At 43.0% G+C, this 25,172-nt stretch overlaps 1 protein-coding gene across 1 annotated transcript; it reads right to left on the reverse strand.

The window, feature by feature from the left end:
- Nucleotides 1–5: 5 nt before the first annotated feature.
- Nucleotides 6–19,265, reverse strand: HAS2 (hyaluronan synthase 2). Its single transcript, XM_067530930.1, has 4 exons — nt 19,053–19,265; nt 8,916–9,542; nt 5,715–5,816; nt 6–1,597 (listed from the first exon to the last, which is right to left on the reverse strand). The coding sequence occupies exons 2-4, from the start codon at nt 9,540–9,542 to the stop codon at nt 668–670; spliced, it is 1,659 nt and encodes a 552-aa protein (XP_067387031.1). The 5' UTR covers nt 19,053–19,265; the 3' UTR covers nt 6–667.
- Nucleotides 19,266–25,172: the final 5,907 nt, after the last annotated feature.

Consider the following 25,172-nt stretch of genomic DNA (forward strand, 5'->3'; position numbering starts at 1 on the left):
GGGGGGGGGGAGTATGAATTCTTTCAAAAATGTATTTAAAAGGATAGTGAACAAAATGTTGGGGAGGTTTTTTTGGCAGATAAGAAAAATATTGTATGCAAATTTTGTAAAAAGTTGGTGTAAAAATACACACACACACACACACACACACACACACACACACACACAAATAAGACAATAATATAAAAATACAGCTTAGCCAATGGCCTCTTAAAATTTACCTTTGGCATTACATTTGTCAGCCTAACACAAGAAGACCCTCCCTATAAAACAAAACTATATAAAAAAAAGTTCATAAATTAGGTTGCAAGATCCTTTGCTTGATTCATCAAACTCCTTTCCTCCCTGTCCACCCACATAAGCATGACTAGTGAGGTATATAGAACGTAACACTGTCAGGCATATGCACAATAGAAAAAAGTGCATAAACAAAGAGGTCCTCCTATTTTCCTGTGAACAGGCTGAATCTGTGTGGTTTTTTTCCCCGCTCAGAAAAACAGTGGTGTGTTTTTCCCTTTGGCAGGATGAAAATGAACCCACAGAAACATGAATGTTTGAGTCCCAGCAGCAGTGATCCATTTCTCATGATGACATTAATTCGATGCCAAAAATACTATAAAGTTGTTGGGTTGTTTTAAAATTTTCTGTGTAACTTTCTGCAGCAACATCATACATCAAGCACCATATCGTACTGTTGCTCTTTCTTCCGCCTGCCACATTTGGTGATAAGAACCAAATACAAAGTCAAAAGCATAACCCAGTAGCATGCATAGAGTATTGTACCAATGATGAGAACTGTCTGTTTTGACTCGGAAAATGGCTTTTTTGATTCCTTGTATATAGTGAAAATCACACCACCTAAAAGGATTGTAAACCAAACAGATACCGGAATAAGTCCTATGAAATTGACGACAATGGTTTTTCTTCCTGATGTGCCCCACCCTGCTTTGTTTATTGTGGCTATTGCGAACATCTTCGCGGGAAGTAAACTTGACATGTACAACACTGAGTAGAGTGACATGAACACCATGACAATGTTCCCCCTAAGGCAGCTAGCAAAGGAAGACTTTACAAGGCCCACTAACTGAACTGTCAACAAGAAAAGGAGGATGTTCCAGATTTTCCCCCGGTAGAAAAGTTGAATGACTGTGGCAATGAGGAAGAAAGGAAAGAATCCAGTGATTACAGCTTCGTACGTCATCCACAAATGATGCTTGTGGAACCACATTGCATTATACAACCACTCTCTAAAGTATGATTTACTCCAACGGGTCTGCTGATTCAACCACCTTAGGTATTCTATCGGTGTTTCAGTAAGGCACTTCGATCTAGCTGTATACTTTGTTGCATAGCCCAGACTCAGCACTCGGTTAGTTAGATGTCTGTCATCTCCAAAGCTACACTGGGAGCCCATAAATTCTTGATTGTACCAATCTTCCACAAATTCATGCAGTAAGGAGTTCCTGTACATTCCCAAAGGTCCACTGATGCACTGTACGCAGCCAAAATAGGACTGACAGGCTCTTTCTATATTAAACGCCATCCAGTATCTCACGCTGCTGAGAAAGGAGATCCAGGAATCATACTTGTTCAAAATCTGCATGTAAAAGAAAATTTAAAAATTAGCTCTTAAGAGACAGAAATATTTCTGGGTCAAAAACTAACACTCATGAAGTGAATGGCACTAACCAAAATATTGGACAATGAATTGTGGGGAGAGATGTCCACCTGGACAATTTATGATAAACTTAAGAGTTACCATTAAAACTCCATTTGCATTTGCTACCAAGGTTTGGACTATCAGTTCCTACCAAGTTGGACTCGCTCTTCCAGACGTCATGCTTCCTCACTTCCCAGTCATGCCTGTTTAGAAGGGCACTGCTAGGGAGGTCAAGATTAACACTAGACAGGGTCCTGTTCCACCAAAACTGCTCTCCCTTCTATCCAAAAATAACATGAACCTTCCCCTCATTCCCACAGAAAATCATCCTCCCAACGCATTGATCTTCCTCTTCCAGCCCCATGTAGTGACTCTTCCCCTGTTCCTTTCTGTCCATCCCCACTTAGCAGATCCAGAAAGATTCATGGGGCCAGACTCCCTGCTGTACTTGGTTTCTGCTGAATGCAACAGAGGAGAAGAGCTGCCCTTCTTTGCATGCTGGCTGCTTGGCCACCATTCACATCCCTCTCTGAGCTCACACTGTCTCCCACCGCCTCAGTTCTCATGCCCAGGGTAAATGTAATGCCTGATTTGTTCTGAGCAGAGTGCAGGCTTGGGGAAGGTGGGACGCAAGCTCAGACAGGGACTCAGGCCCAGATCCAGACCCTCAAAGGTATTTCAGTGCCTAACTCTCAGGCTCTGGGCCATCTGACCACAGAGCTGGCTGCAAAAGTAAAAATGTTTCTCCTTCATCCCATGTTACAAGTCTACTGAGTGGAGGGGGAAAAACAATTTTTTTACAAAACCTAAGATCTATGGAAATATTATTATGCATTTCTTTTTTTTTTTTTTTATACATCCCACCAGAAGCAATTGTTTTGAAAGAAATGATATCCCTCTGCTGCATTTGCAACCCAAGCATTGCAGCACAGAAAATGCACTAAAATGGGTATGGAATGAGGATATTGATATAACAGTATCATAGAAACTTGATGGAATGATGATTATCAAAAGGACATGGTAATATCAGGGTGCAAAATATACAGGAATGACAGAGTAGGTTGTCCTGCTTGAGGAGTGGCACTGTAGCTGAAAGAAAGCATAATCAAACATAATAAACTCTTAAATGAATCAAAAATACCATAGAATCTCTATGGATAGGAATTTCATGCTTAAATAATAAGAGTATAGCAGTAGGAATATACTACCAACCACTTGACCATCATGGTGATGGTGATTGTGAAATGCTCAGAGAGATTAGAAATGCTACAAAAACAGAAAACCTAACAACAATGGGGGATTTCAACTAGCTCCATATTGACTGGGATCATGTAACCTCAGGATGGGATGCAAAGATAAAAATTTTAGACACCATTAATGACTACTTTTTGGTGCAGCCGGTCCTGGAATACACAAGGTGGGAGGCAATCTTGATTTAGTCCTAAGTGGCACTCAGGATCTAGTCTAAGAGGTGAATATATATAAAGAGGACCAAAAAATTGCCACAATGGCTAAACAACAGTGTAAAAGTGGCAGCTAGAGACAAAAAAGACATCCTTTAAAAACTGAAAGTCAAATCCTGTTGTGGAAAATAGCATGTAGACCCTGGCAAGTCAAGTGTAAAAGTATAATTAGGCTGGCCAAAAAAGAATTTGAAAAGCATCTAGTAAAAGACACAAAAAATAACATCAATTTTTTTAAAGTACATCAAAGTCAAGAAGCCTGACAAACAATCCAATAAATTAAAAAGTAGTAAGTCACCAGGACCAGATGGTAGTCACCCGAGAGTTTTGAAGGAACTCAGATATGAAATTGCAGAACTACTAACTGTGGCATGTAATTTATTGCTTAAGTCAGCCTCTGTATCAGATAACTGGAGGCTAGCTAATGTGATGCCTATTTTTTAAAAAAGCTCCAGAGCCAATCCTGGCAATTACAGGCCAGTAAGCTTAATTTCAGTACAAGGCAAATTGGTTGATACTATAGAAAAGAATAGAATTATCAGATACATAGATGAATATGCTATGTTGGGGAAGAGTCAACATGGCTTTTGTAAAGGAAAATTGTGCCTCACCAATCTATTAGAATTCTTTGATGGGATCAACAAACATGTAGACAAGGGTGATCCAATGGATATAGTGTACTTGGAGTTCAGAAAGCCTTTGACAAGGTCCCTCACCAAAGGCTCCTAAGCAAAGTAGGCAGTCATGGTATAAGAGGGACGGTCCTCTCATAGATCAGTAACTGGTTAAAAGATAAGAAACAAAGGGCAGAAATAAATGGTCAGTGGTCAGTCTTCACAGTAAAGAGAGGTAAACAGCGGGGTCCCCCAAGGATCTGTACTGGAACCAGTGCTGTTCAATAAATTCATAAATGATCTTGGAAAAAAGGTAAACAGTGAGGTGGCAAAGTCTGCAGACAATACAAAATTACTCAACATAGTTAAGTCCAAACCTAACTGAAGAATTACAAAGGGATCTAAAAGAATTGGGTGCCTGGGCAACAAAATGGCAGATGAAATTCATTGTTGATAAATGCAGAATAATGCACGTTGGAAAACAGAATCTCATCTACACATTCAAAATGGTGGTGTCTAAATTAGCTGTCACCACTCAAGAAACAAATCTTGGCGTCATTGTGGATAGTTCTCTGAAAACATCTGCTCAATGTGCAGTGGCAGTCAAAAAACCTAACAGAATGTAAGGAACCATTAGGAGAGAGATAGATAATAAGATAGAAAATATCAAAGTGCCACTATATAAATCCCTGGTACTTCCATATCTTGAATACTGCTTGCAGTTCTGTTCACCCCATCTTAAAAATGATATATTAGAATTGGAAAAAGTATAGATCAGGACAACAAAAATGATTAGGGTTATGGAACAGCTTCCACATGAGAGATTAAAAGACTTGGGACTGCTCATCTTAGAAAAGAGATGATTACGGGGCAATATGATAGAGGTCTATAAAATAATGAATGGTGTGGAGAAAGTAAATAGGGAAGCGTTATTTACCCCTTCACATAATACAAGAACTAGGGTCACCCAATGAAATTAGTAGGCAGTGGGTTTAAAATAAACACAAGGAAGTATTTCTTCACACAATGCACAGTTAACCTGTGGAACTCACTGCTAGGGGATGCTGTGAAGGCCAAAAGTATAACTGGGTTGAAAAAAGAACTAAATAGGTTCACAGAGGATAGGTCCATCAATGGCTATTAGCCAAGATGGATGGGATGCAACCCCATGCTCTGGATGACCCTAAACCTTTGACTGCCAGAAGCTGTGACTGGATGATAGGGGATGGATCACTTGATAAATTGCCCTGTTCTGTTAATTGAATCTGGCACTTGCCATTGTCGGAAGAGAGGATACTGGGCTAGCTGGACCATTGGTCTGAGCCAGTAAGGCTATTCTTATGAAAATATCAGAGAAAGTGACTAGAAACAAAAGTGGAACTGACTTCATTGATTTTCATTGTCCGAGCTCAGAGAAGTGCAGAGGTAAAACAGCATACAGAGTGAAGAGTTTATGGGATTTCAAAAATACTTTCAGTTTTAATAATCTAAAATGGAAATAGTAAAATAATTAAAGGAGAGGAAGGATGCCTATTTGGTTAGGGTGCTAATCTAGCAATCGAGATAGCCAGGTTCAGATCCCTATTTTACCACAGACTTCCTGTGTGATTTTGGACGAGCCACTTAGGCCCAGATCCTCAAAGGTGCTTAACTCCCATTGAAATCAGTTAGCTACTTAAATATTTGAGGATCTGGGCCTTAATCTCTCCATGCCTCAGTTCCCCATCTGTGAAATGGGGATAATAGCACTTCCTTACCTCACAGGGGTGTTGTGAGGCTAGATATATTAAAGATTGCAAGATGCTTAGATACTATCTATGGTAATGATGAGTATCAGTACAGAGATACATAAAGAGGACTCTAAAATGTTGCTACAAAATCTCCAACTCCTTGTGTTAATTCAAGTCTGGGGATAATTTTGTTTTAGAAATATTTCTGCTAATGCTACTCAGTTAGTCTGAAGTTCACCATATCCACCTGCACATCACCACCAACTCCTCCAACCATTGGATCTTCCTCTAAAACCTTTACCATCTCCACCGACGAGGCTGGATCAAGCATTGTATCTGAATCACAAACCTATAAGTAACACAAAGAAAAAATGGAGTTAGGGAATGCACTAGAGAAGAAAATAAAAATAAGAATGAATTTAGTGACTCAATATACATATATTAAATGTAATAAGATCTCTGTTTGGAATTTGTATTGTTACGCCTGTTAAGGGCCTTTGTTATCAGGCAACTAGACTTATCATTGGAATGAAATAGAGCATTTGTCTATGCTGTAGTCACAAAGAATCTCCTATCTTCCATATTGTCTGCATTTGTTTATTGGCACATTAGCTCAGCTAATCTGAATGAGAGATACGTAATCTGAGAGGGGCCACAAAAAAACATGAATTGAAACACAACTTTTATGGGTGGTCTGCACTTTCCATGAGGAGCTTTAACATACAAAAACCGGATGTGTTTGGTGCACCTAGTTCAAATGTTTCTTATTTTCATAAAGGGGATAAATGAGGCGTTAACCAACAGATGCTTATGAAAATCCACCAGGAGTCTCCGAAGAACCCCAACAGCACTTTCATTCACAAAAAGGTTTGGCAATTCATGTAAAGGTATGTATTGTGAATTTCAGGACAAATTCACTTTTCAGTTTAGTTGCATGGTACATTACAAATAATGCAGAGATTTGATATTTGAGATGGAAACTATTTGGTATTTTCTCCAGCATTATTATAAAAAAAGGAAAGGCTACAAGCAGTAGGTCACCAAGAGAAGTACATAGAGATATTGGTAAAGAAAGGGACACACACAACTTTTTGGCACCCAACTTAAGGTACCTAGAAGGAGCCTAATTTTCAGAGGGTGGGTTCTCAGTGACGTCTGAAAATCAGACCTGTTTAAAGTGTCTTAAGTTGTTCACCCAGAATCACTAGTCACTTTTGAAAACCCTGCCTTCATTTGCAAAACAGAGCCATGCTTTAACTGTGTTGTGGGAAGCAATTGTTGTAACCAGCTCCACTGAGACAGTCGCATTTGTAGTGCAGATGTGACCTTAGTTGACTGATTTCATCACTCTTTAACGTGACTTGGTGGTTGGCCTACCCTAGCACTGAAATTTCTAAGACACTCACCAGGCCTTTAGAATGAATCAGGTGCCACCAGTGGACAGGTGCTAACTAGACCTAGCAAATCCTGTCAGCATCTCTGCAGGCAGGCACTTCTATTTTGCCCATTTTTCATAGCTACATAGCTTCCAAGGCCAAAAGGAACAACTGTGATCATCTAATCTGATCTTCTATAACACAGGCCATAGAACTTTCCCAAAATAACTCCTAGAGCAGATCTACTAGGAAAACATCCAAGCTTGATTTTAAAATGGTTAGTGATGGAGAATCCATCTCAATCCTTCAGAAATTGTTCCAATGGTTAATTACTCTCAATGTTAAAAATGTACACCTTATTTCCACTCTGAATTTGCCTAACTTCCACTTCCAGCCATTGTATCATGTTCTACCTTTGGTTGCTAGACTGAAGAGTCTGTTATTAAATATTTGCTTCCCCTGTACATGCTTACAGTTATTAATACTTATTGTTTCTTTAGCAGAAATGCTTCACTACAGTTTTCCTGGGCAGATATGTAAGATCCTGGACCAGCAAAATAGGAGATACAGCAGGCCTGATTCTCCATTGTGCTTCTTGTGCAGCCATTTACATCCATGCAAAATGCTTCCAAATTAGAATAACAACATTTTTACACCCACCTTGCACCCTCATTGCACTACACAAGGCGTGAGATCATGGAGGTTCAGACCCATCACTGTTAGGGAACGAGCTAATTTGATTTCCCTGCAGTAGGTTGGGGTGAAAGGTGGTGATTTATTTATTTATTTAATCTCTGTCTTATCTATGAACCTATGAACCTATGAACATGAATCTATAAAATCCTGATAAGAAATTCCTTCCTACAGCCCTCCGGTAACGTATCCACCTTCCCTTGCCTATGATGATCCCATGGTGTTGATCCAGCCACTCTGGTAGCCCCTTTGCAAGGCCCCAGATGGCATGATATTCAAATCTTGCACACTTTGTCATGCAGTGTATTCTGGAGTAGCCCCCGAATGTGAGCAATTAGAACCCAAACCCTTCCAGAGCCCAGCAGAGAGGCTCCATAGTTGGTTGACCATCAAAAGAGGCTTTATAAAGGTGAGGCCCAGGGCAACTGACTTTGAGGTCAAAAGGGAGGAAGGAGAGAGTCACAAAAAAGCCTGAATTGCTTGGACAATCATCACAACTTCTCAGGGCTTAGTCAAAACCAAATCCTTGCAAGGTTTATCCATTGCTCGTGGTATTCAGTCTCCAAACAATGGCCCGATCCTGCAAACCTTACTCACAGAAGATGTTTTTATTCATTGAAGGCAATAGAACTATTTCCCTGAATGGAGAGTGCATAAGGATCACAGAATCAGGCTCAAAACATTGGAAAACTTTTACAGAATCTAGGACAGCTTGAGAGAAATCTGTCCCTGCAGCTTTGGAAATGGGGATAGAGGACGCTGCCTAATTCATTTTTAAGTGAACAATGTCATAAAGGCTTTAAAGGCCAAGTTGTGGTGAGGTAATGCAGCTGTAAAAGATGAAGCAAATGCTACTCCTGGCCTTAGCTGAAGAATTTCTCATCTGTATTTTTAAGAACTCCATTCCTCCTCTCCCCCTTTTACTGAATAGTCTTAGCAGGCTTTGAAGGCTTAAAAATGTCTCCTTTCAAAGAAGGCTTTGAAGATATTCCCTAGTAGGTTATTGCATGTTTGCAAACAGGGCATCCATTCGTTTCTCCCCAAATGAAAAATTACCTTTGATCTTGATTTACATTGGCAAAGTGGATTTTTTTAAATGTAAGCATTTTGATAAGGGAATAGCATTGTAAGTATGAGGAAATGCTCAGTCTTCTCAAATAACAGCAGTGCATGGATTTAGCATACTCACAGAACGTCTAACCATTTTAAAAGATTACAAAATATGCTTTCAACGGTCATGCTGTTTTCAAATCGACTGAAAGGCGCACTGTGTTCGGAAGGTACTAGGATGGGCTAAAGCACGCTGCATGAATTATACAAAAGCTGCTTTATTTCCAGCTATGTTTGAATTGGCATTGGCCTACTGCTTTAATACCTACCTGTACATAATCCACACTTCTCCCCAGTGCTTTGAATGCTGTGTACATTACTTCTCTTTTCCCACCCCATTTCTGCATGATGCAAACACTTTTGTTGGACAGGACCAGTTGAGTAACGTGTTGCATACTCTCTTTATGTGATTCCTCTGTCTCGCCTGGTCCTTTCTCATGAAAGTTATTCCTCCATATATAAGTGGCAGATGTGTCCCTGCCCATGATTTCACTAAAAATGTCCATCATGTAAATGTCATCTTCTGAATTCCCATCAATAACCATGATAACTTTAATTCCAGGGTAGGTCAACCTTTTCACGGAAAGTAAACATTTTCTTAAGTAGTCAGGATCCTCTTGATAGGCAGCAATGCAAAGGGCAACTGTTTTGTTCAACTTTATTGGCGTCTCAAGTGATCTTTTCATTTTCCTGTGTTCTAAAAAGGCAAATAGGCTTTGGATGATGAGATGTGATGCCAAAATAGCACCATAGAGTCCAAAAGAGAAATAGTAATTGTCTGTTTGGATAAACTGGTAGCCAACAATGTAAGCAGCAGTGATTCCAAGCAAGAGGGAGACCCCAAACAGCGTGGTTCCAAGTATTCTCAGGATACATATAAACCTCTCACAATGCATCTGCAACAAAACCAGAAAAATAATTAACATGATTGCTGTTTCCCGCTACAGAATAATCAGCGTGTTCTCATGGCTAAAACACAGGATGGAGAGTCAAGAGCTATAGGACGCTTCTGGCTCTGCTACAGACTTACTGTGTCACCTTGGTCAAGTTGCATCCTCTTTGTGTTGCATTATTCCCCACTTGCAAAATGGGATGCCACTATTTCTTTATCTCATTGGAGTGTTAAAAATTTGTGAAGCTATATAACATCCTATAAGATCCTCAGACAAAAGGTGCTACCTATATACGAGTCTGATCCTAGAAACCTGGGCTTGCTGGATGAGACCTTAAGTGTAAAGTGATGTTTGCAATACTGCTAAAGAAACTTTTTAAAAATAGATGTCTGATATATATATCTATATATCTATATATATATATGATATATATATATATAACAGGGGTGGCCGAACTGTGGGTTGTAAACTGCATGAGGCTCTTTTACAGTTAAAGTGTGGCTTGCACACCCCCTTATGCCCTCCCCCATTCCCTGCCTACCAGACTGGGGTGGGGAGCTTGGAGCTTCTGCCCTGTGGCAGGGTGCTGGAGCTAGAGAATTCTGCCCAGTGGGTATGGCCACTCTTGATATATAATATATGGATGAAATTCCAGCTCTTACTGAAGTCATGAGAATTTTGCCATTGATTTCAACAGGGTCAAGATTGAAGTCAATAGCAAAATGCCCACCAAAAGCCATATAGCTGAGATTTCAACCCATCTTTGAAATTCTGCAAAACTTCAGTTGATTCTGACAACTTTCTGCATTCTTAGGTTAGCTCTCCCTGGAATTCCCTTTACTGAACTCCAGGTTATGCAAGATCTAACAAGCATGTACAGTACTCAGATAGCCTGGTGATAAATGGTACGTAAAAATGTATACAGACAGACAGATTAGCAGTATGGCAGATTCCTGGATTTCTTTCAATCACAGTCAAACCCAGGGCTGGATTTGCACTTAGGCACAGTAGGCATGTGCCTAGGGGCACCGGCATTCTAGGGGCACCTAAACAGTGGCAGATGACCACATGGGTCAACGAGGCCAGTACCCAGGGTCCCCAGCCAATTTGGGGGCCCCACACTGAGTGTTGGAACTCTGGACCTGCCCCCTGCTCCTCCTCCTCTCTCCCAGGGCTGCACCACCCTGCTCTTCCTCTTCCCCCGAGGCCCCACTCCTGGCCAGGCTGGAAGCTGGAGCCCAGTGGTGAGCATAGCCCCCCTGCCCACAGCTGGCCCAGACGCACCCCAGGCCCTCTCCCCACCACATGAAAAACAAGATCATCTGTGGGGGAAGCCGGGGGGGAAGGGGTGCTGAAGACACTGTGCCTAAGGGTGTGAAAGGTGTAAATCCGGCCTCTGGTTAAACCAACCATTTTATGCAACAGCTTTACTATAATAATAGTAAAGTTGCAGCCAACATAAAATGTGTAAAATGTCTTCAAGGTCCTGATTCATTGCATGCTTTGAATTTAGTGGGACTTAAATACATGCTTGAGTGCTTTAATGAACCAGGGCCTCTCTCTCTATTTTGCCCTTTCCCTTTCCATTATTCACATTTTCCCTACTGTTATCAGACTATGTGTATGCAGATTATATTCATGACAGCATCTGTTGGCCACAGTTGAATTTGGAACACCACCCTTTTACATCATATATGCCTGCAAACTATCCCTTTGAAATAATATGGAAAAATCACTACTAAACCTGCAGCTGTACTCAGCTGTTTAAATTTCAGTCTGCAGAGTTACAGTCTTGGGGGAAAAGACTTTCAACAGAAAAATAATAAACCACAGAATTTTAGGTTGAGAAAAAATGTACTTTTTCCTTTTAGCTACTTTAGAATGATTTATTTCAAATTGAGAGGAAGGCTCTGAAATTTACATTTGGAGACAATAGTCAATTAAGTAGCATAATCTGGACTCTATAACTAAAACTTGCTTGAATACCTAAAGACAAATTCTGGCAGGTGCCATAGGTAGACACCAGCAAACATATGGCCAGCACTAAGTCTATTGACTGTAAATTGACAGTCCCTATTCTGACTTGTCTGAAAGGTTGGAGAGAAGATCACTCCCAAAGCTTTCCATGACAGGAGTCTTAGAGAAGCATTACGGAACATGATCATGAAAGCTAAATGATAGGTGCATTAGAAATAAATGTATAAAATAAATTCAATAATTGATCTCCTCTAGATTAGATGATCCTAAAGATCAGAATATGTGGTCCATGTGTTTATTCATATTTCATGTAAACAGATTTCCAGACTGCTGAACTTGAAAGGTATTATGCCATCTTACACCTGGGCTGAATGTGTCTCAATAATGACACTTTTGTAGCATGTTTACTCATTTTGTATCCATCTGTTCTGTGGCCCCAGACAGAATATTCCTTTTAATGAACAGGGGCCAGAACTCTGATCACATTAGTCATTATAGGAGATGTACCATTGAAATCAGTTGAATTGAAACAGTTATACACAATTAACTTGTTACGGTACTGGTCATGTTATCAGATTAATTCTCTGTTCCTATGAAATATATCTGAATGAAAAGAAGAAGTGAGTTCTGGGTGGTTGTGTTTCTAGGATAATTTCCCCCAAATTATTCTCACAAGACCAAGAAATGGGTTTCTGGACCTGATAAAACAGCATTTTAATGAATTAATTTATTTCATCTAAAACCTTCCCTTTAACTAAATATGATCCCTGGCTAGAAAACTAATGCATATTTTGACCTAAATTTGTGGCTTTAGTGAACTCTCTTTCCCCTTTTGTAATATAAACTAAGGTTTGCTAACTAGACTTTTAATTGACCAACTCTCTGGGAGAGTCTGGAAAAAGCTGTTCAACAAACGTTCTCAAGCTTTAGTATGTGTACTGTTGATGTTTTGCCCAGTAGACCTGATCTTTATCAGCTTGAATATACCCAAAGAGAGACAAGCCAAAATATCTCCACCCTGCCTTAAAAGTTTTGCCAAGGATCTTACAAGAAATTCACATTTTTACATGTCTGGGGCCAAAAAGGAGTGCTGAGTCAAACAGCACCATCCAGAATAGGCGACTGCTGGATCAGGGACTTTAAGGCCAATGGGAACTATTATGAATGTAGCATGGCCATCTGCATAACACTGAGTCACATCCTTAGTCACACTTCAAACATGATTTTTCTGAATTTCACATTTGAGCACAACTCCAATAACTACCAGAGAAACCAAGATCTGACTCAGGAATGTTAGTCCAATTTTACACTGATGTAACCCCACTGCTGAATCAGGCCCTAGGTGGCAAGAATACTGTGAAGGGTAAGTGCCAGTGTTAACTTTTGAAATCACAATTTTTTTTCACTGACTTCTCTAATATTAACCCTTTCTAAATATGAAAGAAAACATACTTAGGCCTTCAGGTCTAAATACTTCAGACCACCATTAATTTCAAAGGGAGTTTTGCCCAAATGACTGTTCAGTGGTGTCCAGATTTGGCCCTTTGTTTTGAAGGACTAAAACACCAATTCCATTCCCTGATCCTGCTCCCATTGAAGTCAACTGGGGTTTTGCCATTGACTTCAAAGAGAACAAGGTCAGACCTATAAATAAATTTATAAATTACTATGCTAATTAAGGGCTTCATCCAGAGTTTATTGAAGTCAGAGAGAATCTTTGACTTCTGTAGGGTTTGGATCAGGGTCTCTGAGTGAAATCCTGTTGCCCATATAATGGGGCCATGGCCTAGAGCCTCAAAGGTACACAGGAAATTTCAATGAGAGTTAGGCACTCCTCAAAGTTAAGCATATCCTAACCTAAGTGCTTTCCTATGGATATTTTCCTGAATCAGGGCCTTACTCACCAAGTAATCCCATTGAAATTGACTGGACTAGTTGTGGCATAAAATATTATTCCTTTCGAGTGAGGCTGGCACAGTCTGGCCCTCAGATTATAAATCAGTTTCCATAGATGTGGAGGATCCCGCTCAGAGACCAATAGGAGTTGCATGTGCTCAGTGCATTTGAAAAGCCAAAAATGAGAGTTCAACCCAATAAATAGATAGAGGGAATAATAAATAGAATTGGGGAAGAAAATACCACAAAAATAACACATATTAGAAAAAGAACACGATATACCCCTTTATACAACTTAAATGTTTATGTAACTGTTTTCTCAAGTAGTGAAAGCATTCAGGTGGTCCTCTCCATCTGTTGATATGGGATTTGGAACTGGTGACTAACGGAGGTCAAATTAAAGTCAGACTTGTTTGCAACACATAAGATGTAGCTCACTACATCACTGTTTACAAGGAGGTCCCTAATGTGCAATGCTGACATAGCTTGTCAGAGGAAACCCTGGGCCACTTTTTCCCCAGAAAGGTTGAAAACAAGAAGGATGAAGACGTAGGAAGGTCACAAATATAAAGGAAACAATGTGGGTTTTGTTTTTTCTTAAATCACTTCTTATCGGTTTCAAATTTTATGGGATAAACTTTAAAAACTTTAAAAAGGAAAATTAACTTTACAGTACTATTTGGGAATGGTTGTAATTGGATTTTGAAGTACAACACTCACTGGGCTTAGAATGCACTAGAATTTAAAGTTTGGTCAAAATGTGGATTTTAACATCAAATAGGATTACAAGTACTACAGGCAATAATATTCTATTTCTTTTTCTCATGAAAACTACACTGAAATAGTTAATCCTCTATAGTACAAAATGGCTCTGATCTAGGGACATAGCTTAAAATTTAAATTCTCTTTATAAAGCGATCATATCCAGTTTTGCCCTAATAAATGTATCTAAGATGTATGATACTTTTAACCTTTACAAATATATTATACTGACTAATCTAGTTCCTGGAACTGTAAGGGATAGAACACTGATTAATCACACACTTTCATTGAACATGTTTGTGGCCTACTAGATAGAATACCAGCCTTGGCCTCTAGAGACCTCAGTGCTCATCTTCCCGCTGTTACTGGCCTGTTTGGCAAGTCACTTCATCTTGCTGTGTTTCAGTTTCCCATGTGTAAGTGGGGGATAATGATCCTGATCTTCCTTGTAAAGCATTAAAGTGTTTTGAGATCTACTGATGAACAGTGCTATATAAGAGAGAGGGATTATTATTTGTATCCCTTCAGGTGTCATTCAGAATTCACCAGTTTTTCAATTTAATCTCTCTCCTCCACTCCCTGCCATATATCAGTCCAAACCTTGCTCACCTTACCACATGAGTAAATCCACTGATTTGAATATCATTATTCAGATTAATAAAGCAAATCCTATAGTCTTTACTCAGGCTAATCTTCCAGTTGATATCAATGAGATATGATCACTAAAGGTTTTGGGATCAAGCCCAATATAATGTCACATGGGCATATGAGTATATAAACAGATCTCCCACTGATGTCAGCAGGAGTTGTATGCATACAGCCAAAGGAAAAATGTACTCCTTTATAAGCCAAAGCTTGATTTCCTGTCCCATGTGAGTAGTTTTTTGGTTTCAGTAAATGAAATGAGTAGATCTGGCCATGTGTGTGCGTGTGTACATGAGAAGGTATATACACAGATTGTTATATGCTGTAACGTATATATACACAAACACTGTATATACACATATAGAATAAATATTGTTATGCATTGGCATCCAACTTAAAGAAATTTAATGTATTTTGGCAGCAAAATAAATATTTCAACTTTGAAGGACAAATGATTCCATAAAACATTAATTATAAGCATAAAATAACTGCCCACATTCCCTCTTCCAGTTTACAGCCTACAGAGGTGAAACAAAAGTTATGTTACATCTGTACATCTTTACATCATTAAGTTACCATATCTGTTGTTTAGAGTTATTTATCACTTCCAGATTTTATGTACCATTTATCTTCTCAAAAGGATCCACATACGACTAAAGTTAAGCCTGGTTTTAGGTTAAATATAAAGAACAGGAGAGTATATCAGAATTAATGACAGCGAACTTTAGAAGTTTTTGCATACCAGACCAAGAATCTTCTCTGTCTACTCACTACTCCTTCAAAAAACTACACAAATACATTTTCTTATGAGCCTCAGCAAGTCCTAGAACCAGGCCTTCTATTGTTTGTTCATTTTATCCCTGATGTAAACAATGGTGACAAACTAATAGGGTTATACAAAAGTAAGCCATGCTTGTACAAAAAATTCTAGTTTATCAATAATTTCCAGTTTACCTGTCATGCAGTTTAGGTAAGTATTTGGAATTAAACCAATTGTATAATAGTAATGCATATTACCCACTTTAAATAAATTTGTTTGTTTGATGTTTATATCTTCGCTTATGATCTTCTAATTTATTTACTGCTCATTCATATATCATAGGCCATATCCTTCTCGACTGACTCATGTGAGTGGTCCCATCACTTTCAATGCAGGAATCATTTGACATTGTGTTTATAAATCTAGAGGAGGAGACACAATAATTTGTTCGCTCCAATGCCATAAATATGTAAGGCCAAATTCTCTGTTGTGCAAATTTGAAAAATTCCATTGAAGTCAGTGGTGCTGTGTCTTTGTGCACTAGCGGAGAATCTGGCCCATGATGTATGTATGGGTGAGGGTGTGAGAAGAAAGAAGATTTACAGGCTCCACTGGATTCAATGACAAAACTTCCATTTACTTCACTGTGCCTAAATTTTCACCCATGGTCCTTTAATACTGCTTTAATATTTAGTTTTTGAAGGAGAGATGCTAGCTTCATGCTAATCATTTAATATTAATATGGTCATTTTTAAGTTCCGAAAGCCCCCAAAGACTAAGAACCAGATCCTGCAAACTCTCTGCCTGCGAGTTGCATGAGGAGTCCCATTCAATTTAATGACACTATTCATGCAAGTAGTTACTTACATGTATGTGTGTGCAGGATACTGGGATTGCAGTCACACACAACTGGAGCAGCCTACCAGTTCCCCTGGAACAAGTACTAAAGCATTCATGCTGTATGCCTCAATGTGTACTACTGAAAACATTTGTTTTCACTTTGAAAAATGTGATATGTGTTAATATTTTAAAGTAAATAAATAGTAAGTTTGTACAGCTTCTTTCAATGGGGGGGATTTGATAGCAGCCTTTAAGTACCTGAAAGGGGGTTCCAGGGAGGATGGAACTAGGCTGTTCTCAGTAGTAGCAGATGACAGAACTAGGAGCAATAGTCTCAAGTGGCAGCGAGGAAGGCCTAGGTTGGATATTAGGAAAAAAAATTTCACTAGGAGGGTGGTGAAGCACTGGAATGGGTTACCTAGGGAGGTGGTGGAATCTCCATTCTTAGAGGTTTTTAAGGTGTGGCTTGACAAAGCCCTGGCAGGGATTATTTAGTTGGGGATGGTCCTGCTTTGAGCAGGGGGCTGGACTAGATGACCTCTGTAGGTCCCTTCCAACCCTAATCTTCTATGATTCCATAATTTTTCTAAGTGTGATAAGGAAACCTTTGATCTCTGCTATCTTGTCAGTGGAAGAGGAACTGAAATTGGAACTGTTCCACATTCTGTGCTATTTTACAGAGTGTCTGCATAATGCAAACAATTAAATTAAAAATAAAATTAACATAAGGCTTTCAGGCCAAACAGGAATCCATAATGGCATCCACCACTATGTTGCTTTCTGTTTGCGTGGGTCTGAACCGGGAGCGCATGGGGCAGAGTGTGATCTCGGTTGCACTGGTGCAAATGTGCAGAAGCTCCGTTGGAAGTCGACAGAGGCTAACCAGGGTAAGGAGATCACAATCTGGCTCCTGGGCTGCTCTCCCCCCAAGACCGTAAGAGAAAGCCAATGCATCTCCCAGGCAGCAAACATTTTAAGCAAGGGAAACTCAGTGCTCGTTGGACAATGCTCCAGGCCAGGCTCTTTGTCAGAGAGCAGCAGCTTCCCTTCCTAAAATGACCCACTCCGAAGAGCTAGGAAGCATCAGTCTCCCAACTCCCCTCCTCCTCCAGCTCACTCCCCCTCCCGCAACTAAACTAGTGCGCGAGCCCCACGCTGTCAGAGTAGACCGCCACTTCCCGGGGAACCCCTTTGCCGCCGGCATTAGCCAATCAGGGAGGAGCGCGCAGTTGCATCACAGGGGGGCGGCCCCTAATGCAGTGACCTCAAAGGTATTCCCCGCTCTGCCACGTGGGTTGCAGTTGCAGGCGGGCCGCTTGTAAGTTTCTTCCCCCGGCGGCGCCGGCTGGAGCAGCAGGCGAGGGAGGGAGTGAGGAGCCGCCGCCGGCTCTCGCTCCGCCCGGGCCACAGGCGATTCTTGAGCCAGTGCCGCACACTCCTGCCCCGGCAGCCCGTGCTCCGTGCCCAGGTACGTCCCGCAGGCTGGGCTGCATCCGCAGCTCCTCCTGTGCCGGAGACCAGACCCGCCCCCTCCTGCTGGAGCTGAGCCAGCCACCGCTGGCCGGGAAGGGCTGGCTCCCGCCGCTGCTCACGCCAGCTGGACTCCGCGGAACCTGACGCTGGGGTCCCTCCCAGGCATCGCTCCTCTCAGCGCCCGCTGCCTGCCCTGCCCTGCCCCTCCGGCTCCCCGCGCCTCTCTTGGGGGGGTGCACGATGAAGGGGCGTGGAGCGAGAGGTGGGGATCGGGACGGGAGCCCGCTCGCCAATCAGCCCCTCGCCGGGCTTTGCTCTTAAAACACATGCCTACCTTGGGTGCCACGTATCCCTCCCCCCCTCGACGCACACACACACACACACACCAGAGCGGCGCGCCGAGGTTAGGGTTTCGGTGCCCGTTTGCATTAGACCTGCTCCAAGTTATTCTCCCCATCATCAGCCTATGCAACAAGCGGGGAGCTGCGGGGCGGTGCTACCAGCTAGTCAGGGCTAGGGCTAGGGCTCTTCTCTCCCCCCCCCCGCCGCCCCCGTAAACTTTCCCTCTCCACTGAGCATTGCAGCCGACACATCTTGATCGCGTTTGCGCTCTCCGAGGTGGGGCTTGGCTTCCCCCGCCCTCCCTTCTTGCAGCCCCCTCCCCAGCTCAGCGCCGGTCACCCCGCCCCCCTGGCCCCGGTTCCCCTGAACGCCAAGCGGCGAGGGAGGGGGGACCACGCTCGTGTTTGTACCAGTGGATAAATGCCTGCACTGTGCGCCATCCAAACCCGCGGCGCGGTGCGTTACGGGCGAGGCTCCCGGCCCCAGCGCCCCTTGGAGCTTTCGGTGTGTTAAGTTGCGAACCACCTGGTCCCTTTCCCCTACAGAGCGTGAGCCCGACCCGATTTAAAGCGCCTTTTAGGCGAGAAGTCAGCATAAAAACCGCATCAATTCACAGTGCACTCTATTATTTATTGCCAGCATAGGTGTGTGGGGAGGGAGGCGGGGGGGGGGGTGTAAATGTCCCCCCCTCCCCAAAACCTTTCATGTGCACATGAATCTAGTTCCGTCTTCTTTACAACAGCTTTACTTCGAAGGGCTGACACTTCGAATTGTTTGCTCCGCTGCAGATGAAATAAACAGGATCATAAATCACGTACCTTGTTTGTCCTTTGGTCATAAAGGGGCCTCGGCTTGCTGGGTGGTCTTGGAGTGTGTAGCTCCTGCGGAGCAGTTTCCAATACTTTGAGGTAATAGATCAAACCGCGCGCCTCAAGGACTTAGCAAAAAGGAGAAATAAAAACGATCATTCGAAATTATTCACTCGCCCTCATTTCTCTCCCACGTGTTTTCCTCCCCCTCCGCCCCTTTCCTTTCTCTGCCGCACTTTCTAGCTCAAAACTTTCTCTCTTTAAACAAACAAACAAATAAACAAAACAAAACAAAACAAAGCTTGGAAAGAATAAAATCGAGGCTCGTTCCTAGCGATCGCGCCGACGGTCCTGAAAGAAGCGCGAGTCGCCAGGAGCCTGAAGAAGTTGCCGGGCAGGCTCTGAAAGTTGCCAGAAGTGCAGCATCAATAGAAAGGCTCGGCGGTGATGTCTCGCAGCTCCAGCGCCTGGGTCAGCGAGGCGCAGCGGCAGCAGCGGACGGGTAATATTTTCCAGACGCCTTGACTTTTTTTCTTGCCTGCTGTTGCTTTTCTGCCTCCTCCACGTTCTGGGGTCTTTTAAACAAGTGAGACTTGGTTTTAATAGGGCGGAGGATGGGGACAGGGAGGAGGGTCCTGTGGGGAGAAGGGGGGGGGGAGGGAGAGAGAGAGAACTCATTCAGACTAACTTGGGTCTAGAACCGGTTCAGCGGACTGAATTACATTAGCTTAATTGCAAACATTTGCAGAAAATGCAATACACATAGTGGATGTTGCCACCACCTGATTTCCTCTTCATGTCCAGCAGTTAGGAAAGGAGAGAGCCTGGCTTTGAAAACCCTTTGAGCTGCATTCGAATGCGTGGGGCGCAGGAGTTCCACATTGCACACACTGCAGTGTTTTAAAGTGAATTGTTTCTGTTCACACATTCACGTTCTTTCCTTGGTATGAATTAACTTCAGTGTCTCGATCTAGCCTGGCTTCCAGGATTCCCTCACACACGAACTTTCTCTCTAAATGCTTGCACTGAGAAATAACACTGAATCTTCTCCCTAACATGTCTGGTGCAGATGTTGCAGAAACTCGGAAATAAACCATATTGTTTAAATAGTGAGTCCCAAATTCTCATACCAGCTTTGCACAAGAAACTGCATACTGATCTCTCTCAGTGTATATCCATGTATTGTAAGCTTTAACCATGTCAATAGATGGTTATAGTTCAGCCTTCCATCAGCTTCCAGAGTCACAGTGCCCTGTAAATATTATTAGCTCTGATATAGGAGATCGTTATCTTTATGTCCCTTTGCTACTTCATTGTAAATGTTCCCAGATCCGGAGAGCATGTTTCCCGAGGAAGCCTAGAAGTAATTAAGAACCACCAGGTGGCACTGTTTAGGAAATAATAAGTAAAATATACACGCTGAGTGGAGAATCACAGCAGCCCAGAATATATATATGTAGACTATATATATATAGTCTGTGTATATATATATACTGTGGCAGATGGCCGGCTTCACCCTAGTGGGTCTCGTGCTTTTGTCTCTCATAGTAGGCTGGGGCATCACCAGTTACCCCATCTCCCCAGGGATGGGGGTAGGATCCCAGTCCTGCCTGCTCCTCCTGGCCCCAGCCCAGGGTCCCTAGGAGTAGCAGCTTGGTGCTGCTGGCACCATATACACAGCTGCAATCTTTCCCCGGGACTAATTTCCTCCTTCTGGCTCCTCCGGCCCTGCTCTTTTACTGCCTGGGGCTGGGCTTCCTTACCAAGGCCCCTGTGCCTGGAGGACTGTCACTGTCCTGCTTGGGCTAGCTTCCCGCTCCTGGGCCCGGTACCTTTCTTTGCACTCCTCTCTGCTCCTTCACACTACTCCACACTCCATCTCCAGCACAGCACAGCTCCCTCCTACCCACGCTCCAAGCCATCTGGTGGAGCGCGGGTCCACTGCTTTATCTGGGTGTTTATCTTTCTGCCACCCATCCCTCCCTGGTGGAGAACTGGCAAGATTTGGAGGGCAGGATGTCTGAGCGGCTATGGAGATGGACAGGACTGCTCCAGTCCCTCTCCCTTACGGGGACGGCACTGGTGCTCAACCAGCTAGTCCTGTCCATGCTCTGGCACCGGCTCAACACCCTGGTCCCACCCCCAAGGTTCCTGACCTACCTCCAGTGTGGACTGATCAGGGAAGGTGCATGACACGCACATCTTTAAGAACACAGGACTCTTCAGAAAGCTGCAAGCAGGGGCTTTCTTTCCAGACCGGCGGGATTACCATTGGGAATGTTGAAACGCCACTCGCGATCCTGGGCGACCCAGCCTACCCCTTGCTCCCATGGCTCATGAAGCCGTACATTGGCCATCTCAACATCACCCGGGAGCGGTTTCAGCTACAGGCCCAGCAGGTGCAGTATGACAGTTGAATGTGCCTTTGGCTGCTTGAAGGGATGCTGGCATTGTTTACTTACAAGTTTGGATCTCAGTCAAAAAAATATCCTAATGGTTAGAGCTGCCTGCTCTGTCCTGCATAAATCTGTGAGGCCAAGGAGGAAAAGTTTCCCCCAGGGTGGAGGGCAGAGGTGGAGTGGCTGTCTGCTTAATTTGAACAGCCAGACACCAGGGCTATAAGAAGAGCTCAGCTGGAACTATCTGGTTTCAGGGAGGCTTTGAAAGACCATTTTAAGAGTGAGCCAATGCAGCGTGTGTTGCTGCAGTGTGTTCTGCCTGGTCCTGCACTTGGGGGCCCAGAATGAATCTTGCAGTGATTGCTGTGTGGGTAGGAATATAACATTGCCAATGCACTGGCTGGGAGTGTTCTGTGACAGGAAACTGATTGCTGTAAGACCTGCTCATCACCACCCAGGACAGCTTGTGAACTAATAAAGATGAATTATGTTCCAAAAATAGTTTTTAATTCTGTAACATGATCCAGGCAATTAAAAAAAAAACATTTAGAACTTCATAACACGTAATAAATTAAGGGAAAATAACCTATGATGGGGAAAGGACAGTCATGTCCATTTCAGGTACACATACACCAGCCATGGCTTTCCCAGGTCAATGCATGCGAAGCTGTTCTTTTCTTTAATGTCCTCCCACCTGGAGTGGTAAGAGTCATGCACTGACCCCTGATGCCATGTGAAATATTGGGGGGGGAGTATAGGGAGATCCCAGTATAGAGTGCTCTATGGGCTGCAGAGGGAGGAGAGCACAGGATCATTGAACCTGCAAGTCCACCAGAGTCTCTGTTTGCTGTTTCCTGTCTGAGAAGCGCAAGCATCTCCTGCTGCTCATCCTTCTTCTTTTCCTGCGCCTTTCTCCTGTCCATTCTATCCTTGTCCAGGCTGTCTGCAAGGGTGATCCTACAGGCCCGATGCAACACTAGCTTGTGGGATCTCTTGGGACATGTCATCCTGAGTCCTCTTCTTTCTCCTCCTTATCTGGCTCAGGTGTTCCACAGGTGTGTAGGGGCAGACCCTGAAGAATGCAATGGCAGCAATTGCAGATACAATACACAGAGGTACCATTGCAGTGTATTCATGATGGAAATCAAAACTTAAGGTGCTGAACTCCCTTTGCTCCACACAAGTTTAAGCGCTACATGCTCACTTCTGCTTAGAACTGAAAGAGCATGACGGCCCAGTCCCAGCACCAACCATGGTGAGTATGGTTCTCTAGGGGTTTGGAACATGAGGAGGGAATAGCTCGCTTGCATGATTCTAGTTGTATAGGGCAATGGAAGTGAATACTGGAAACATTTTCTATAGGTGCAGCTGAAACCCCCGATCAGCTGCCCCCCTACTATTATTTCTGTTCCTCGTCCACCTCCTCTTCCTCACTGTTCATGGAGGGGGCCTGTGACTTGGGCTTCTCCAAAGTATTCACAGTGGTCTGTGGGGTGCTGGTGGGGTCTCCACTGAGGATGGCATGCAGTTCTTTGTGAAAGTGTCAGGTCTGCAGCTCTGCACCAGATCAATTGTTGACATCCCTGGCCTTCTGCTATGCCTGCTGCAGCTCCTTGGCTTTCATGCGGCACTGCTGCTGGTCTGGGTCATACCCCTTCTCCTCCGTGCCCTGAGCAATCTGCTTGTAGATGTTGATGTTTCTAAGGCTGGATTGGAGCAGTGCCTGCACATCTTCTTCTCCGCACAAGAGATCCAACACCTCCTGTCTACTCCAGGCAGGAGTGCGTTTGCATCGTCAGCTGGGCAGTGGAACTCAACAATGGACAGCTGCTAGTTGTGCTCGCCAGGAATTTCAAAATGTGTGGGGCTTTAAAGAGGAGGGAGGAGCTTCCTGTCTACCTGACCCCTGGGTAGCAGAGTTCACAATGGTAACTAGAGCAGTCTGGGTGGGGCATTGTGGGACAGTCTCTGGAGGCCAATAATATTCAATGTAAGTAACGCAGTAGCTACACTGACATTGCGTCAACCTAATTACATCGACTGTGACTCTACGCTGCTCGGAGAGGTGGTGTTATTAAATCAGCATAGTGAGGCACTTATGTTGGCAGTTGGCTGCCTTGTATTGGCCTATTCGTGTAGACCAGGCCTATCCATCCCATCATTGCTATCTCCTAGAAAACTTTAGTGTAGAAGAATGAGTCAGAAGACCTGGTTATAACATGGTTAACACTGGTAGTGTAGACAGGCTCTTACCCTGCTAGGGACGCACAGTTAGGTTCTGCCAAAACGACAAATGTTAATTGTGTTGTAACCGAGTCCATGAATCAGTGCAAGTAATTTGTAAAATACGATTTCCTAACAACAGCTTTTCTCTATACAGAGGCAAGAAGGGGCCAGGAAATTTTCCAGGAGGTCAGACTAGAATATCTAGTAATCCCATCTGGCTTTAAAATTTAGGAATAACTCAATTGACATCACAGGGATGTTCTGCATATATTGTGGTGTGTCACGTGCTTCACTGAAGATGGTGGAGTTACAGAAAGTAAAGCTGATGTAAATGAGAGGAGAACCAGCCTCTGAGTTCTGATTTTTGACAATGGGAAATCCATATGCAGATTTTAGTGTAAACATGCCTGTAAATTTGGGGTTCACAAGGAATGAAGGATTGGGCCAAAACATTTCAATCTTCTGAGATTGTTTTTATTGTATACAGAGTCAGTTGAGAGGTTACCAGTGCTCTGGACATTTAAATGTACATTGATTTATTGAAGAAGCTTTACCGGATTTGCAAAAAACCACCTATCTTTAAAACTAAATCACTCTTGAAAAGATGGAACTTTCCAACAATTTATGGAAGCAAATATACCCAAATCCCTTAGCCAGTATTGCCTGTTATCAGCATAAAGACCCAGTTGGATGGTAGCCATCAGCCTAATTTATAATGGCTTTATTCCATAAATGCTGATTTCTCCCTTCTTTTTAAATAAAATAATTCCACTCTGCCTGGACTGAAACTTTAGTCCTATGTGTTTTAAACATCTAACCTTGATACTTTTGGTTACTTCTTCCAAGTAGTAATAAAAACCATCATTACAAAATGAAAACTGTGTTATTTGCTTTCACCCAGAATCCAGGCACTGACTGAAACAACTCACTGTCATGTCGTGGGTCCTGCAGGGGTAAAGGGTTCCTGCATGTGTCAGCTCCATGCTGGGCTGATCAGTCTTGAAGGGGGGCAACCCAGGATATCAGGGACATGGAGGGTAACCTCACCCACACTGCAGAGGAATTGCAGGAGCTACTCAGAGGATGGGGATCTCATTTCTCAGCTGCATCGGAATGGGGCTGGAGAGAAGGATGAACTGGGCAGGGCTCCGTTCCTTTACTCCCCATATTCCGCCTACCAGAAGTTCAAAGAAATGGGTAATGTAGACATTAAACACTGCTCACAGGCACTGCACAGGGAGGACACTACCGTAATCCTGTTGGCACTATCTATCTTGGGTACTTGTACAGCCCCTTAGGGCCAACTTTTTAAAGGTATTTAGGTGCCTAAAGATGCTGATAGGCAAGTAAATATCTTGGAGGATCTGGGCCAGAGAGACTAAGGATCAGATTTTTAAAGTGATTTGGACACCTAAATACCTGCCCAGGAACACACAAGATGTCTGGGATGGAATAGTTTTGAATCCGCATCTCACAGAGGCTAGGCTTGTGGCCTAACCATTAG

The sequence above is a fragment of the Emydura macquarii genome, unplaced genomic scaffold (genome assembly GCF_026122565.2).
Source record: "Emydura macquarii macquarii isolate MOO-44397 ecotype Brisbane River unplaced genomic scaffold, CSIRO-AGI_Emac_v2 contig_369, whole genome shotgun sequence".
NCBI lineage: Eukaryota > Metazoa > Chordata > Testudines > Chelidae > Emydura > Emydura macquarii.